The sequence below is a fragment of the Somniosus microcephalus genome, chromosome 11, assembly GCF_052327205.1.
Source record: "Somniosus microcephalus isolate GS21.2 chromosome 11, FLI_Smic_1.0, whole genome shotgun sequence".
NCBI classification, from domain to species: Eukaryota; Metazoa; Chordata; class Chondrichthyes; order Squaliformes; family Somniosidae; genus Somniosus; species Somniosus microcephalus.
In genome coordinates, this window is record NC_140997.1 from 68,418,463 (window position 1) to 68,436,345 (window position 17,883).

A 17,883-nucleotide genomic window follows, 5' to 3' on the forward strand; every position below is an offset into this window, starting at 1 on the left:
CTGGAGATTTTTAGGTATGAGGAAAGATTGGATAGGCTGGGGTTGTTTTCTTTGGAACAGAGGAGGCTGAGGGGAGATTTAATTGAGGTGTATAAAATTATGGGGGGCGCCTAGATAGAGTGGATAGGAAGGACCTATTTCCCTTAGCAGAGAGGTCAATAACCAGGGGCCATAGATTTAAAGTAATTGGTAGAAGGATTAGAGGGGAGTTGAGGAAAAATGTTTTTCACCCAGAGGGTGGGGGGGGTGGCGGGACGGTGGTGGTGGTGGTCTGGGACTCACTGCCTGAAAGGATGGTAGGGGCAGAAATCCTCATCACATTTAAAAAGTGCTTGGATATGCACTTGAAGTGCCGTGGCCTGCAAGGCTACGGATCAAGAACTGGAAAGTGGGATTAGGCTGGATAGCTCTTTTTCGGCCGGCACAGATACAATGGGCTGAATGGCCTCCTTCTGTGCCGTAAACTTCTATGATTCTATGTTGTTCTTGTCCATTGTGTTACTCCCTGTAACACTTTTTTATGTCAACATTCACAATGAAACCTCGCTATGTAAATATTATTAATAATGGGAAAACACTATCTAAACATGTCAACATTTTGGAACGGGTAAACCATATGTAAAGATTTCACCATTGTGGTTTGTTGATGAACCATTCAAATATCTCTTAAGTGCCTTTTGAAAATATTTTCATAAGCTTTTTTTTATTTCTCATGTTCAAAATAAGATTCTAAACAAAGTAATCAGTTGGGAAAGGACAAATTTCACAGCAACCCGATTAAATTTACCCATCAAAGCATCTCCCAAAGGAGAAGCTAACTGTAACTTTTACCCAGCATAGGACTGAATGGGTTAAAAAGAACAATGGGCCATTGGTATATCAAAGAAGAGTCTACCCAAATGCTTTCTCCTTTCCCATTTTGTATCTGGAATTTCTCAACAATAGTAAAAAATGTAAGAACATGCATGTGAAGTTTATTTTAAACTTGTCCAGGGAGAGCAAGTTCCTTGACACCCTGTGCCTTATCCACCAGCGGTTAAACACTTGTTCAGTTTCAAATCAAATATGTGTGGACAACATCTGGCTTGAATATGATGACCCATAATTGAACAGCCTGCTAATGCTCACCAGCTGGGCATATATATATAGACATATATATGTAAAGACCCACATGAGGGCCGCTGTAGTCCCTGGAATCATACCCCACTGTAAGTCGTTGCTTTCAGGAGTGATGGGGAGAAAAGGGAAGATAATTGGCGGGATGGGGGGGTGGTGGAGGGGGGGGGGGTGTCAATGAAGTTAGTTGTAATCACTAATAATATGTATTGGTATTTTCAGAGTACTTTTAGCTAATCAGAAAAGACAAACGAGTATTCAGCTATATTGAATCAGAATTGACCGATTTTTGGTAGAATATAGTGAGAAAATCTTTCCAACATTGCAGTAGGGCCAAAATCACAGATGATGATGTAGGAAGGGTGCCCTGTAAATTGCCTGAAGAGTGCCTTAAGATCCCTTGGGAAAATGCCCAGTAAACTGCCCGAATAGTGCTCTCAAAATGGAGTTCAGCTTAAATTTTCACAGCACAAGTCTTCCACGCTGACTATGGATGTAACACAAGGACTAAAATAAAATAAACTATTTTGTAATACAATAGTGTAGGAATGTTAAGGCTATAATAAATCCAAAACGAGTAAACATTTCCTGTTTTATATTCCTGGCTCCTGGTTATTTCCCCACCCCTTCTCATGGCAGTGACATATGATGGGATGCCAGAAGCCTCAAATACCTCATCAGTGCAACCACTGTCAAATGTGTGAGCCCAGACAGTGAGTGACGGCACATTGTTTGAGGGCACCATAATGGAGCCCAATCGCATCCTCCAGTGTACACTCATGCACACTTTCTTGCAGTGGTTACAGGATAGTGATGAGGGAAAGGAACTCTGCCTGGTTTCTCTTTCTCCCCCCCCGTCCCCTTTCCCTTCCCCGCCTCCACTCCCCCTTCTGCAGCTGCTTGGGGAAGCGACCACTAAAGTTTGCTGTTTTTAAAAATGCTTTACAATTGGACTGGTATGAAGTATTGACTGCAGTTTTTGAGCTTTAAGGCGAACTAGTTTACCTTGGGTCACCTCCCGTGACCTGGTGATTTTTATAATGCCTGAAGCCAATGCACAGCTGCCATTTCCGTGAGCTTTTCACTAAAAGTACCCACTATAACCTCCAGTTACAGCCTATAGCTGCTCTTTAAACAGCACAATGAATGAGGTTATTGCAATATATCAGCTGCTTCTTTCTTTGTGAATTTATTTTCCTTCTACTCATAATTTGTGAAGGTTCTCCAAGACAGTATTTGGAACACTACATATTTCCTGTGCTTCTCCCAGGCATGTTGGAAACCCTTCAACAAGCTAAAAAGGAAAAATGTTTTGAGGTCAGTGCTCTTTATCAGTTCTTTGATATTTTCAGGCAACTTTCATTTTTAAGACCAATATTTTTGAAGTTGATAGTACGATTGTATCTTTCTCACCCTGTTTTTCATGTATTTTCTCAGTTCCACCACCAGGGGGGACAGTGACATGCTCCAATCCTGCACTGTAACAACTGGTTAAGAGTGCATGTGAGTGATGCAAGTCATTTTTTCCCACGAGAGAAGTGCTTTACCTGTGCTCAGTATCTTCTCTGGTTGACTCTATCTTGTGTCAGAAATCAGCAGACTGCTGAATTTCTAGTTAAAATTCTAACCATGGTATAACTGGTCACGTCCTTCTTACTGGCTGTTACTTGTCTACAACACATGTTTTAATTTTATCTTTTTAAAAGCTATTTTTGTATATATATATAAACAAGGTAATTTCACACCTCCATATTGGGAAACAAATTATATAAACATCAATTTTTATTTGTAGGGTCATATTCCAGCTCTCTGGTTCACTGTTTCTACTTTGATTCAGTGTGACTCATCAGATACAGTGGGGAATTTTAACTTAAAAACAGGTGAGTTTGGAGCGTGGGGGCAGTTAACTTGTTAAAAATCGGATTCCCGGCTCCAACCCGCCTATTTCCGGTTTTAACGGAGACAGGACGGGAAGCAGGATGGGGGCGGGCAGCCAACCTGCTCCCAGGAGGCGTAATGTCAATTTAAATATTAAAATGATTCTGGAGGCCTCTTTTAGAACCTCCATTTTGTTTTTAACTGCATGTGAACGGGTTTTACACACTTTGTAAAACCCAGTAGTTACAGCAAGGCGGGGACTGCTGATCCAGGAGGTAAGTGCCTTTATACCTACCTCCTGGGTCCAGGGTCCCTACCTAACCCACCCCCCCCGCGAGGCTTCCAATCACCCTCCAGGCCAAACCCACCTTCACCAATGATGCTGAGCCCAGCCATGATCTTATCTTCGCCCTCCCCTCACCCCCCCCCCCCACGATCCTCCGGTGGCCGGCCATGATCTTCCCTTCACCCCCCCCTCCCCCCAATCATCCAGCCCCGATCTTCTGCCAGACCCCATCACCTGATCCTTTTAACGGCCTGGTCCCCTCAATCTGGCTGGCTGCGGGCAGAAAACTGAGGCCTCGCATACAAATCAGGCCTGACTGCCTCAGAGGCCCCCCCAACCCCATCCGCCTTCCTCCTTAAAATCCAGCCCAACGTGTAACATAAGCCTTGTTCCTTTTTGTCACCATGACCATTCCCTGCTTATAACCGAGCAAATTTACCTCAGCAGCTCACCTCCCAACTCTCCATCAAAATTTGTTCACTTTCCAGAGCTGCTGGGTACCGCAATCAGCATTCTCGTTTTACCCAAATCCACACTCCTCAACCTATTGCTGTGTGGTGGTGCTTGAAGCTTGCCTTCCACACAATTCCTGCCGATAGGAAGTACAATTTAAGCACAATGAGAGAGGTCGAGCAGTTTTGTTTCTTTCCTCCCAATGAAGGAAATTTGACAACTATACTGTATCACATTCTACCATTGGCCCAAGTTAGAGCTGGTGAAACTCACATTAATTAAGCAAATAAATTGGAGCGATTGGCAGCCCGGCACACTAATTTACCATCATTTAGATGCACTCAACCATATTTCTAATTAAACTTTGTATCCTCGGTAAAAACTGCTTAATTGTTAATCTTTACAAATTAAACTTCCAATAGAGACAAAATTTAAAATGACTAACCAACAAAAGTGGCAATCTTTCAGATTCAAACCCTCTGAACTTTTTATTTAAAAACTGCACAGTATTTATAGCGGTTCTGTCATTTTTCTAAACTTTGAGTGCTTATGCAACTGTTTCCCTTTCATTGTAATCTAAGTAAGACATCTGAAAGCAACAATATACATTGTGCAGATATTTCCTCTGTTTTTTCTGCACCTTTACTTCATTGCCAGATTTTTTTTTCCAAATGAGCCAAAAGTTTCCAACTCAGGGATTCATACTCAAGCACATAAATTACTTTGCTTGCCACAGAAATATACAGTAGAGTTGACTTCCTTTGTTTTTTTTCTCAACATGTGGATAATTTTAACTTTTATTGTCAGGCGAAAAATGTGTGATAGTGAATTGGCAACCCGTTTTACACCTCTCGATTTTTTTTTTCCATTAAATTCAAAAGTTAAAATGAAGCTCCCATATTTTTTGGAGTGAAAGCTAGTTTGATTAAAGCAAAGAGCTGATTGTTTCCTTATAGAAAAATAGTACAATTTCTGTAGGATAATATATCATTCATTGCAAGATGTTAATTATTAATCTACGATCATTTCCCAGTGTGTGTTAATGTACTCTGAATTATGTGCTTCCTGATCTCCAATCGAACATCGGCAAGAGTCAAGGCATTGTTTTCAACCCCTTCCCTATAAACTTCCATTTTCTTGCCATTGATTCTTACCCCCCTCCCTGGACTCTTGATCTGCGTGAACCAGAGCATGCACAGCCTCAGTGTTCCTTTTGGCCCAGAACTGAGCTTCAAACCCCACATCCTGTCCATCACTAGGACTACTGTTCCACTTCTGGAGCATTGCTTGCCTCCACCACTACCTCAGCCCTTGTGCTGCTGAAAACTTTATTTATGCTTTTATATTCAATGTCCCCAAGATCTGAGTTATGAGGAAAAACTGGAGGAATATAAGCTTTTCAGTCTTGAAAGGAAGTATCTGAGAGATGATCTTAAGGTGTATATAATAGTAAATGGTATGGAAAAGGTAACTCCATAAGATTACTTCAAACTAAATTGCAAGACAAGAGTGATCAATGAATGGAATGGACTTCCAGATAGATTAATGGAGGCAAAATCCCTGGAAAAAAATTTGACCAATTTGGATACTGCAATGTGGGGACTATAGGGTCTTTCTGGATGGTTGAACTAAAATGGGCCCCCACTACAAGTACGAGTATACAAAGAGTATTATTTTACATAACATTTCTCTGCATTGATCTATATCTGCCCATTCCACTAATCTGGCTATGCCTCCTTGCAATTTCATACATTCCTCCTTACTGTTTGCCATGACCTCTAATTTGGTATCATCAACAAACGTCGATACCATTTCTCTTTATGCCTATGTCCAAGTCATTTATATAAAAAGAAAAGGAAATGCATACTGGAATAGTTCCCTGGTGTACACCACCAGCCACATCCTGTTAACCTGAAAAACATTCATTTATTCCCTACTCTGTCCCATGTCATTTCTCTGTCCATGACGCAATATACGCTTTTAAGACCATAGGGTAAATTCACCAATGTTGAACTTCCAACAGGGAATGCAAGTTGGAGATTAGTCTACAACATTGTAGTTCCGCTTCTCTGACCCAAGGCTCCCTATTGGGACTGCAGGGTCTCTAAATTTACTCTTGTGCTTTAATTTCCACAACAATTCTCTCATGTGATGTTTTATCAAATGCTTTCTGAAAATCCATATGTACAAAATCTACTGCATTCCTTTGGTCTATACACTGGTTCCTCAAAAAATTCAGTTAAATTAGCCAAGCGCCACTCTATACAAATCATTGGTGACCGCCCCTTAATCAGCCATTCTAATCGTTCACTAATTTCATTCTGTATTAAAGATTCTCAAAATTTACCCATAACCAAAGTAAGACGAACTGGCCTATAATATTCCCGCTTATGCATTCCTCTTTCTTGAAAAGAGGTGCAACCTCTTTTAGTCCTTGGCATAATTACTGTTTCCAAAGATTCTTGATTTATCATTGCATCAATCACTGATTTTGATCATTGAAAACTACAAGTACGAGTATACAAGGAGTATTATTTTACATAACAGCAGCAATAAAGCAACCTTGAATCTGTTTGTGTTCCCTCAGGACAAGCCGATTAAATTAAATTGCTTTTTTGTTTTCTGTTGCTTTTTATTCTACATAGACGTATGGCCCCGATTGCTAGTCAAATACAGGTAGTGTCTCCTGAGATGCAGTTTGGCATAAAACCTCATTTCAAATTAATGGAGGAAGTGGCTAGGTGGATGCTACAGATTTACTTCTTACCGAGATAATTGTAATTTCTTGACTGGATTGAGGTCCATAGTCATTTAATATGGGTTTCTCTAGTTCATTAATTTTGCAATCTTGCATTTGCTTTTCTCTACAGAGAAAAAAGACCAAGTTCAATGCTTGTGACTTTCTGGCAGAATGGTTGTACAAGTAAGTTTTGTTGTGTTTTAGCAGCTCTCTTTCTATTTATTTAGCATTAACTAGGGAACAGCCTCAGTATTCTGGCCTTAAATTACTTGAGCTATGTCTTGAATGCCAGAGATGTGAGCAGTAATTTAAAATATGGTGTCCTTTACTTGCCCAAGTAATGTACATCTGTTCCTAGTAAAGCATATTATTGCTTGTAATAAATGAAAGAAAAACAAATTATAATTCTGATCTTTTCATTTCATAGCAAGAATCTAAGGAGGTCAGATGAGGAATTCACTACCTTCTTTGAAATTCCCTTTGTTAAGGATTGGCTTAAGGATCAGTAAGTGCTTAATTAGCCTAATAAAAATAGGCATCTTTCCATTTGTAAATGACAGACTCTTTCAAAGCCAACAGATAGTTCTGTCATAAGGGTTACATCAAAAAACTTGCTGAAAAAACAAGAATTGAAGAATATGGATTGCCCATTTACTTCATTACATTTAGTTGATAATAGAACAAAATCCAGGAATACTATGGCCCGGAATTTGCAGTCAGCGCTGAAGCAAAGGCTTTTGCCGCTGGCCCCGAAGTAAGCTTTGCACAAAGATCTCGCAATCTCTGTGTCGAGAAGTTCGGGTTTTCCGACATGTAGTTCAAATCAATGGAGTATAGTGGGGATTCCCTAGTGCGAGCTGCTGTGATGTCAACAAGCTGGCTAAGTAGCCAATCAAAACACAGAATTCTCACAGACAGCGAACCAGGAAGTGAGTAAGCTTTTAGAATTCTAACTTTTTAAAAATGTTAGAGGGAGCAAAACAAAGATTGGGGCTCTCACATGGGGAAAAGGCAAACTTGAAATAAAGATGAACAAACTTTAAAAAAAAATTTAAAATTCTTTTCAAAGTTTCTTAATTTAAATTTTTATGAAAATGGATAAATTTGACATTGCACAAAATTAAAATTAGTTTTTCAGGCCCATAACCTTTGTTTAGCAGTCAATACACTTAAAATCCCTGTTTAAATGTGGGCGGCGGGGCGGTGGGGGTGGGCAGCGGGGGGCGGGGTGCACAGCGCAGCCTGTGGGGGAGCTGTCATTGACAGACCGCAACTTCATGATTTCCGCCTGTGCATGCGCCAAATCCTGAAGTTGCGGTCAATTTCAAAGATGGAATGACGGAAAATGCTGCTGGTTCGCCGCCTTCCGGATCGCAAATTCCGGGCCTATATTTTTCACAAAACTGGGTAGATGATGAATGAATCATCCCATTGAAGAAGATCTTGTATGATTTTTAACCAGGTAAAATTTCCAATGAAATGTGAAACAAAATACCTTATTAGTCAAACACAGCTCATTGGGCCGTAATTTGCAGCCCCTACAGGCGTACAAGGTGCGCACACGCCCGTAAAGGCCACATAAGTTCTGGGTTTAGGCATACGAAGTGCATGCGCAAAAAACCTGGAACTTGCAATCTGTCAAGAATTATCTTGACAGATCCAACGCATCCCCGGGAAAAGGGCATTTGCGGGCGGAGAGTTGGGCTATTTGCATAAGCATGAATGGGGATTCCCTTCTTTTATTGGTTGGGCCGGCCCATGTGATCCCAGGGGCGCTTGCGGACAGCGTGCGCTCCGGGATACGTGGGCCTCTACCCACAGGTACCCGGAGAGGCCCAGGACCGTGAATCTCTGTACCTCCCGGACTACCCAGTACACGGCCATTTTATTTGCAGATCAGAGGCATTTCCCCGTGAGTAGCCTCTGACTGCAAATTCAGGACCATTGTTTTTGAAAAATTGACTAGACCACTATGAGATTACTTATTATTGTCTTGGCATTATTTACATAATGAGGGCAAACATCATGGAACCACCATAAAGGTGTTGAAATATTGCTTTATATAACAAAAAAATGGCAATCACAATTTTAAGTTTCTTTTTATTATAACTCCTATTGAAAGTTGCTTTTTATGGAAAAATGGTCAATTAAAAAAAAAAATGTTGGAAATCACAATCTTTACTGCCTTTATATAGCATAATTTTGGAGGAGTCTGATTTTCTACGAGCAAAAATGCTGAATGGCAGTGCAGGGTGGGAAGACCTGGCTAGGGTCAAGTGTGTCCCCTCATAGCTACTTCATATCTACTTCTTTTACAGGTGCATGCTCCCAGTGTATACATTTTTTTTATTAAGGAGAAAATTCGACACTCTACCAGAAGTGCACGTTATCCTTTTTTTTAAAAGCTCATCTATATAGCAAGTAACGGCTATTATTGGAAGTCATTTTAGCCTAGTCCAGCTTGACAAATGATCAAAATATAACCATAAGATTTAAAGGAGCTACATCCCAAAATTCATATCACAAAACATTATTGATTTTAATATCCTTTGCAATTTATCACAATACATTTTATTTTACACCAATTTTATTGACTTGATTTCTCCTTGCTGTTGAGGCTACCACTTGGGAATCAACACTGCAGGCATCAAGGTGATTGCATCATGCATTTGGTGTTGCATGACAGTAACATTAATGGACAAACTGAGTGAACATCCTCTTGAGCTGTTCTTGAATACTTGTTAATAGCATTGGCTCAGGCCTGAGAGTAAATTGTGTACTTGACCTTCAAAACAGGGGAACCTAGGAGGGGAGAAAAACATAGAAACATAGAAGATAGGAGCAGGAGTAGGCCATTCGGCCCTTTGAGCCTGCTCCGCCATTCAACGAGATCATGGCTGATCATCCAAACCTTAGCACCCGATCCCTACACCGACAACCATCCCACCCAAGCCCTATCCCCGTAACCCCACGTATTTAATCCCCCCTAACACTAAGGGCCAATTTTTATCACGGCCAATCAACCTAACCCGCACATCTTTGGACTGTGGGAGGAAATCGGAGCACCCGGAGAAAACCCACGCAAACACGGGGAGAATGTGCAAACTCCACACAGACAGTCACCCGAGGCCAGATTTGAACCCGGGTCCCTGGCGCTGTGAGGCAACAGTGCTAACCACTATGCCACGATTTTCGGCTTGTGTGGGAAATGGTCGGGTTTCCCCGAATGTGGGGTTTCTGACACACATAAAAAGTGTCAGCCAGCTCCACGCAATTTTCCCTCAAGTGGCCAATTAATTCCCAGCATGTGGGAAGCCTTGCTAATTGTCCAATTCGAGTCAGAAATCCCCACAGTATGATGTCATCATTCGTGGTGCTTTCAAGGTCCATAGCAAGCACTGCATCCTCTGAAGGCTTCCAAACGAACCATACAGGATGGCAGAGAAGCCTGCTGCAGCTGTGGCCAGTGCCAGACCCCGAGCTGCCTCCAAATTCGACGAGGCTTTACTGCAGGCATTATTGGATAGGGTTAGGGCCCACAGGGAGGCCCTCTTCCCTAGGTCAGGGAGGAAGAGGCCTCCCACTGAGACCAATCCTGCATCGATGCAGGTGTCAGCAGATGCCAACTCGCTGTGAGTCACCAGAAAAACCTTGGCATTACATCTCTAACTCCTTCCTTTACTCCCCCACAGTACCATCCAGAGCCCCCGTCCTCACTGTGGAGGAGGAAGAGGCTGTGCAGCCAGACTCCTCAGAGGAAGCTTCAACCTCTTGAGGGCGCAGCGTCAGCAGAAGTAAGCGCACCCAGCACCAGTGCAGACACTCACACCTCGGGGGAACCTTCGGGACATAGAGTAGTGTTGTCACCTGGTGTTTCACAGCTCACAAGTGAGCCTCAGCAGATTCTGGAGACAGGGACAGCAGTGGAGAGTCCTCGTTGGAGGGCGCAGGACCCTGCCAGCTCAGCTCAGCTCCGCTGCATGTCGACCCTCTGCCTCTGGGTCCATCCGCAAGAGAAGAGGTGATGGATCTCCATGCACAGATGCAGGAGTCTCTGGCAGGTTTTGTCTCCAGGGTCGCTGCGAATGTGTAGCGAATGGAGGAGTCCATAGTGACCATGAGCAGAGCCTTTGTGGACTCATTGGCACATGAACGCATCACCATGGAAAGGTTGGCAACCTCCATGGAGGAGATAACTCGCCAGGGTACGGAAAACATGGTGAGTGCTCATAAGAGAATGACATCTCTTGAGGAACGTTGGCCATCTGTTGAACAGAGAAACCAGATCTTCATGGAAGTCCTTCTGAGTAGGACTGCCAGTGCAGAAACGGGTCCCCATGGCCCCCTAAAGCGCAGCAAGGTGCTTTCAAGCCACTTCCAAGCACTGGCCCCTTCTGGCCTGTGTAGCTTCAGGTGAGTGAGCAGCAGCCTGGTGCTCCTGGTGCTCATCCTGCTGTTCCTGGTTCTGCTGCTGCCGCCTCTGCTGCTGGAGATCCTCTAATGGCAAGAAGGGAAGGAAAAAAAGGCGTCCCATGCTTCTCGTAGATGCCTCCGCTGAGGAAGCGCTGAGTGAGGGTGGCGAGAGGGGCTTCCCAGGAGATCGCATTGGAGAAGTGTGTGAGGCTCCAACCTTCCACAGCTGTGCCTAAGCCTTGAAGAAGTAGCCCCAAACCTGCAACAACAAGGTCCTTCAACATACAAGTGCTGTCCCTTTAAATCGCAGCTTCTCCGATTGACCTGCAGCTGACAGCAAGCAAACCGGCAAGCTTCACGCCAGGTCTCAGCAGCGGGGTTCCCCGCAGACGGGTTTGATGTGGGGAAAGCCCCAAAGTTGCAACGGCCCCGGAATAACTACCTCAACAAGCTGATAATTGGTAATTAGTGTGCCGACGACCAGTCCCACCAGCGGCGGCCGGGACTGAAGCGGGTCGCGGGGAAACGGCGGTCCGAAAGTCGGACGGGGCGGGGAATCAGGCGGGGGGGGGTCCCGACCCGCTTTTTCGCTAATTTTCGGCCCCCGGCCGCATGAAAAGCCGCCCGACGACGGCCAGAAAATTGACCTCATTGTTTAAAAAATTAGAAATGAAACACAAAAATATATTAAAAGAAGAAATGAAGGAAAATAAAATGACAAACCTTTTCACATTGATAAAGAATATTTTATTTTTTTGTCCTAGGAGTGTTACTTGTAATTGATTTGAATTAGTGCTAATCAAGGTGAGGGATATTAGTATTGGGAAATGGAACACTCCCCAGCCTCAAGAGCAGCATCGATGTGACTTTTTAAAATTTCAATCACCAGCATCTCTGAGTGAGATTGCCAATTAGTAATAAATTAGTGACAGTTTTATGTTGTGCCCAAGTTTATTTCCGTTGGACTTTTGACTACGAGCGTAAACAGACTTTCATCCCATCAGTCTGGACTGCATTTGAACTTGGATTCCAGAGATGGAAAGCCAGTGCACCACCCAGTCTCATTGCTATGATTTGTAAACACCTTCCATAAGAGATTCCGAAAATACTTAATAGTATTGTTTCTGAATTATCATATACATTCATGCCTTTATCAATCCCATTTTATTCAAAATCTCAGTAAGAAGTCATTAGAAGCGCAATCTATTTTTGTTAAATAATTTTAGAAAATATTTTACTATTTTCATAATGGTGCACTAGTCATAGAATATGTTGCATAGTGAAGAACAGGGAAAAGACTGGCCATCTATTCATAACTACATGGTAACTATTTTTACTCTAGCAAGTTGTACAAATAACCTCAATATTTGAACCTGTCAATCTCAATAAATGTTGTTGGATTTTGGCTGGGCTACTTTGTGGAATGCAGCATAATGGTACAACTTACGTCAACTGATTATGGAAGGCATCGTTGATTATTGCAGAAAAGTTTTTGCCACGAAGCATTTGTCTTCTCAACTGAAGGAGATTGTATGAAGGCAAGAAAGTTTTTGGGGAGAAGAGAGATGAAGGTAGAGAAAAGAGAAAATAACACCAGAAACTATCTTGGCTCTCCTGTTCCTACATAACTGTAAATGATTAAAAATAGACTTGCATTTACCTACCAGGGAAATATATCTGGCATTTTGTACACAGCAAGATCATAGCCATGTGAGGAATGACAATTAATCTGCTTTTTTGGTGGTGATTGGGTGGGTGAGGGATATATTGTTGGCAAGGACATCAGAAAAACTCCTTGTCCTTTGAAAAGTGCCCTTGAATCACCAAATCAGGCAGAGGTGGCCTTAGTTTCATGTCTTATCTGAAGGACGGTATCTCTGACAATGCAGCACTACCTCAGTATTGCATTGAATGTTAGGCTAGATCCTCGGTTCTAGAGTAAAAGTTGAGCCCATAACCTTTCAATACAGCAGCAAGAGTTCCACCAACTGATGCTTCAGATGTTTCAGCCAAATGAGAATGGTGAGGATTGTCTTCACCAGGTTTGATAATAGAAACTTGGCAGTCATCAGTAGAATGCTTTGAAACCATGGCCGGGATCTTACCCGAGGAGGCGTGTTGGGAGCGGGACTGCTGGTTTCCGGGGTCTAGTCCTGCCCCCAGCGACGTCTGACGACCTGACAATATTTTCCCTTGATTGGCCTTGTTAAACCCGCCCTGAAGGCTTGTCAGCCAATTAAGGGAAAACCAATGTCAGATGACGTCAGTGCATGACGCTTCATCCGTCGGTTTTGTTAAAGTGACAGGCACCGTAATTTTTTGACCGATGAATTGTCATTTGACCCATTGAGGTGCTGTCAAACACTGACAATCACTGTCCAAAGGTGAGCCCTTGCTCCCAGGCTCACCAATGACTCTCCTTAGGAGAAAACAGGCAGCTGCATGTGAGATTGCAGAAGCCATCTGTCAATTCTGCCGATCAGATGAGGCTTCACAGAAACATCAAATCTTGTCATCTGCAGATATATATAAACAGAATAAAAATATTTCTCACTACATTCTCTCACCTGTCATACTTACCTGTGCACAATTGCACCCATCACACTACCTCTGCAGCTGTCATTTGCACACTTACACTGCAGCAGACCCACAGCTCACCTCGCTGACCCTGGCAGGGTTTCCTGCCGTCAGGAAGCCCGCATCAGCAGGCTGAAGATGGGGAAAAGTCTTGTAACTGCCTGTAAACTACCTGCTAGGAGACGGGTCCCTGCGCGAGTCGGGGACCCGCCTCCCGGGAAGATGGTTCGGAGGCGGGTTGGGACCTGCTCCCACTTTTTCCCATTTTCCCAGCAGCCCAGCCTCCAAACCCGCCTCCTCAGGGCTGGTAAAATCCAGCCCTTTGAGCGTTTTATAAGGTAAATACATTTTCACTAAAATGCTGAAGTACCTGAACTAATGGACGATAAATTATTGGTTAGGGCTGTTTTACAACATATTTAGGTTTCCAGTTACTTTTACCTCCATGAATTCCATGCTACCCTTTTCTACATGTAATCACAAATTCTGATGGGACATTCAGTAATACTTAGAATCATAGAATGATACAGCACAGAAGGAGACTATTCAGCCCATCGTGCCTGTCCTGGCTCTTTGGTAGAACTGTCCAATTAGTCCCACCCCTCTGCTCTTTCCCCATAGCACCGCAAATGTTTTCCCTTCAAGTATATATCCAATACCCTTTTGATAGTTCAGGCAGTACATTTGAGACTTCTACAAAATTCTACAACAAAACTGGAATAACTTACCTGAAGTGCCCAATTTCTTACCAAAAGCAAAGACAATTACCACGGTAGATTATAGGAGTCAAATTGATTAGTATCTAAAACCTGTACAATGAGCAGTTTATACTATAACTTTATAAAAATATGCATAAAAAATTATGATAAATATACATAAAAGATGATAAATGGGTAGAGCATGTATGTTGTAAAACTTGTATGTTGTAAAGCATGCAGCGAAGGAAGAACGGCTGCGGATAGATAGATCCTTAGGGGACCTGGCTGTGATTGGGGGGGGTTGGGGGAAGAAGTCATTGATGGAGATTCACTAACTTGTGTTCGGATAGGTGGAAATGGAAGCATGCAAGGCAGTCTAATGAAACTGGATGGCAAGAGAGGCATTGGAGGCGTGGTTAACCATATTGAACATTGCAGAATGGTCAGGGACGATGAGGAGGAATTGAGCACCATGGTCAGAAAGATTGACTTTGATTAGGGCCATTTCAGTGCTGAAGAAGGATGGAAGCCAGCCAGAAGGAATTTGAACCAGGAGATTTGAGAGAGGTGGGCACAGAGCTAGACGATGATGGTATGTTCAAAGTCCTTGGAGAGGAAAGGGAGATTGAAGGTGGGACAGTATTTTAAAGGGATATATGGCTTGAAGTGGGGGAGTGGGGTGGAGAATGGAATTAGGTCCTGCATCAGAAAGTGGCGAGTTTTATTTTAAATGCAATGAAAGGGTTCTCTAATGGGAGTGAGAAGTTAGCGATATAAACTACAGAGGTCCCAAGTTTGAGCCCTCTTCAGCCTTGCGTTGGCTGATCATAGCTGGGGTGGCAGTAAGAATACGACAATTGGCCGCAATGCCTTGTTTAGTCGGTAAAAACCAGCCAGAGTTCCTGCTCCTGACTGCAGTCTGGTAACATTACCATCGCCGAATCCCCCACTATCAACATCCTGGGGGTCACCATTGACCAGAAACTTAACTGGACCAGCCACATATATACTGTGGCAACAAGAGCAGGTCAGAGGCTAGGTATTCTGTGATGAGTGTCTCACCTCCTGACTCCCCAAAGCATTTCTACCATCTACAAGGCATAAGTAAGGAGTGTGATGGAATACTCTCCACTTACCTGGATGAGTGCAGCTCCAACAACACTCAAGAAGCTCGACACCATCCAGGACAAAGCAGCCCGCTTGATTGGCACCCCATCCACTACCTTAAACATTCACTCCCTCCACCGCCGGCGTACCGTGGCTGCAGTGTGTACCATCTACAAGATGCACTGCAGCAACTCGCCAAGGCTTCTTCGGCAGCACCTCCCAAACCCGCGACTTCTTCCACCTAGAAGGACAAGGGCAGCAGGCGCATGGGAACACCACCACCTCCAAGTTCCCCTCCAAGTCACACACAATGCTGACTTAGAAGTATATCGCCGATCCTTCATCGCCGCTGGGTCAAAATCCTGAAATTCCCTACCTAACAGCACTGTGGGAGTACCTTCACCACATGGACTGCAGCAGTAATTGGCCAGATTGGATTTGTCCTGCTTTATGTGGACAGGAGATACCTGGGCAGTTTTTCACATTGTTGGGTAGATGCCAGTGTTGTAGCTGTACTGAAACAGCTTGGCTAGAGGTGCGGCTACTTCTGGAGCACAAGTCTTCTGGAGCACAAGTAGTCTGACAAATCAGAGATGATGGTGGGTGACATGAATCTTGTCATTCATGTGAAAATGACTTATGTAATAATACTGGGCGGTCTGCTGGTGGCGCTGTCCAGGGAGAGTATAAATACTCGGGCATGGGCCCAGCTTGTGCAGGATATTCTTTAGCAGGAAGTAGTGAAGGACACAACTAGATCTTCATGTTGAAAAACAGTTGATTTAAAGCCTTGTTTAATACTCAGACCAAGTGCCTAGTAGTTTTCTTACATCAGTGGGGTTGAGAGAGGTGGTGGTAAGGTAGAGCTGAGTATCATCAGCGTACATGTAGAAACTGACGCTCTCTTTTTGGATGATGTCACTGAGGGGGCTTCATGTAGATGAGAAATAGGAAGGGGCCAAGGATAGATCCTTGGGGGACTCCAGAGGTAACAGTGCTGGAATGGGAAGAGAAGCCACTGCAGATGATTCTCTGGCTCTGACTCGATTTCCCTCCTTTAAGTTTTCATTTCAATGAAAGACAAGTTAGGACATTCCATTTTAATACACTCTTGCTTGCGTGCAATCAGCGATCCGGTTTCAAATTGCTCCCATTTTGAAAAGTGCTTTTTTTTTTCTTGATTTGCTGCTCAAACTCAGTTGCATATCGCCGAACGCAAAATCTGCCATGAACCAGCGCAATCGGGCAACGTTTTAAAACGTAATTTAAAAAAAAAATGGATATATTTAAGAGTGGTAACTTGGTGCAGTTTGATTAATACAGCTGAAAATGGGTTTATCACAAAAAATAAGGGCCTAGAAATTCACTTGGGCGCGGGCAGCTTGCTCGCGCCCAAAAGTTAGCGCTGGGCGGGGAGGCATTAGCGCATGCCGTATATTCGTCTTCTGCGCCCCAATTCGGAAGCAGGCGCTATACCAGGGTGTGCCCGCCTCCGTTTGGGGCGCTGCAACTGAATATCGGCGCGCTAGTTGCCGCAGCGCCACCCGATGCGGTGCGGCAGGCTGTGGTACTGCAGGCCTCCTCCTTCTCTTAAGGGGGAGGTGCCTGCAACGGCCGGAGCCCCGATCGCGAGTGCCGGCAAAAGAGCCCGGCACAACGGAGAAGTGCCGGGCTCCACGGAAACCAGCCGGCAATGCCGCGGGGGGGGTGGAGGAGGCCGGGGAAGGAGGTGCGGGCAGGCGGCCGCCGAAAAAGCGGCCGGCCGCACCTTCAGCTTTAAAGCGCCCCACTAAGGCAGCAGGACAGCCCCGTTTTCTGTTCGCTGTTTGCGCCCGCTTCGGAGGAGGCAGGCGCAAATAAATATGGGGATCGGCGCGGTTTCAGGGCGTTACGGGCCACCGCGCACACCGATGACGTCATCGGTCCCGGCGCAGCGCTAACGGCTACCGCCGCCAATACCGCTGCACTCAATTTCCGCGCTACCACCTCGCCGGCACAAAAGACCTCTTTAGGCGCTAAGTGGGTGCAAGGCCCACTGAATTTCTAGGCCAAGCAGTTTTAATCAGCATCAATTCTCCACCTGTGAATAACTTGTTTTTTAAATGACTGAAAATGACTTAAAAATATATACAGATCTATTTACTAGTTATATTGGGGGTACAATAGTCAGTTTCTTTGTAAATTTAAAACAAAATTAAGTTTAAAAGCTTTTTGAATAGGCCAAGTAGTGTCCTTGCGCCCAAAAGAACCAGCTTAATTTTTGGAGCCTCCTCGAAGGCTTGCAAACGAGCGCAATTAGCGGAAACTCCCAATGTTGATAAATTCATCCTGGGGGCATGGGCAGTTTTGTGGGCTGAGCCGGTGTCTCGTGCGATGTTTTTTAAACTAGCGCAAAATATCGCGGGACCTTGATTCACGCTGAATGTAATTGGCGCTTTCCCAATATTTCACTTTGGTTACTGCTATAACATAGGAAATTTAACATTCAGTGGCATATGAATTAGTTCCAGCAAATTAGCATACAAGTTTCTTCAGATTGTAGTGACTGAATACATGTTTGATTCTGTATATATTTCTGTCCATAGTGCTGTATCTGCCTGCTGCCAGGAATGAGA

At 44.0% G+C, this 17,883-nt stretch overlaps 1 protein-coding gene across 6 annotated transcripts in view; it reads left to right on the plus strand.

Moving 5' to 3' along the window:
• The window catches only part of iqck (IQ motif containing K), a 243,894-nt gene that overhangs the window by 114,787 nt on the left and 111,224 nt on the right, over nt 1-17,883 (plus strand). For all 6 annotated transcript variants that reach the window (XM_086000838.1, XM_086000839.1, XM_086000843.1 and 3 more), the window contains 3 exons: nt 2,336-2,433; nt 6,604-6,656; nt 6,901-6,978. In XM_086000838.1, coding sequence (XP_085856964.1) covers nt 2,336-2,433; nt 6,604-6,656; nt 6,901-6,978 — 229 coding nt within the window. The remainder of the gene's footprint in view (nt 1-2,335; nt 2,434-6,603; nt 6,657-6,900; nt 6,979-17,883) is intronic.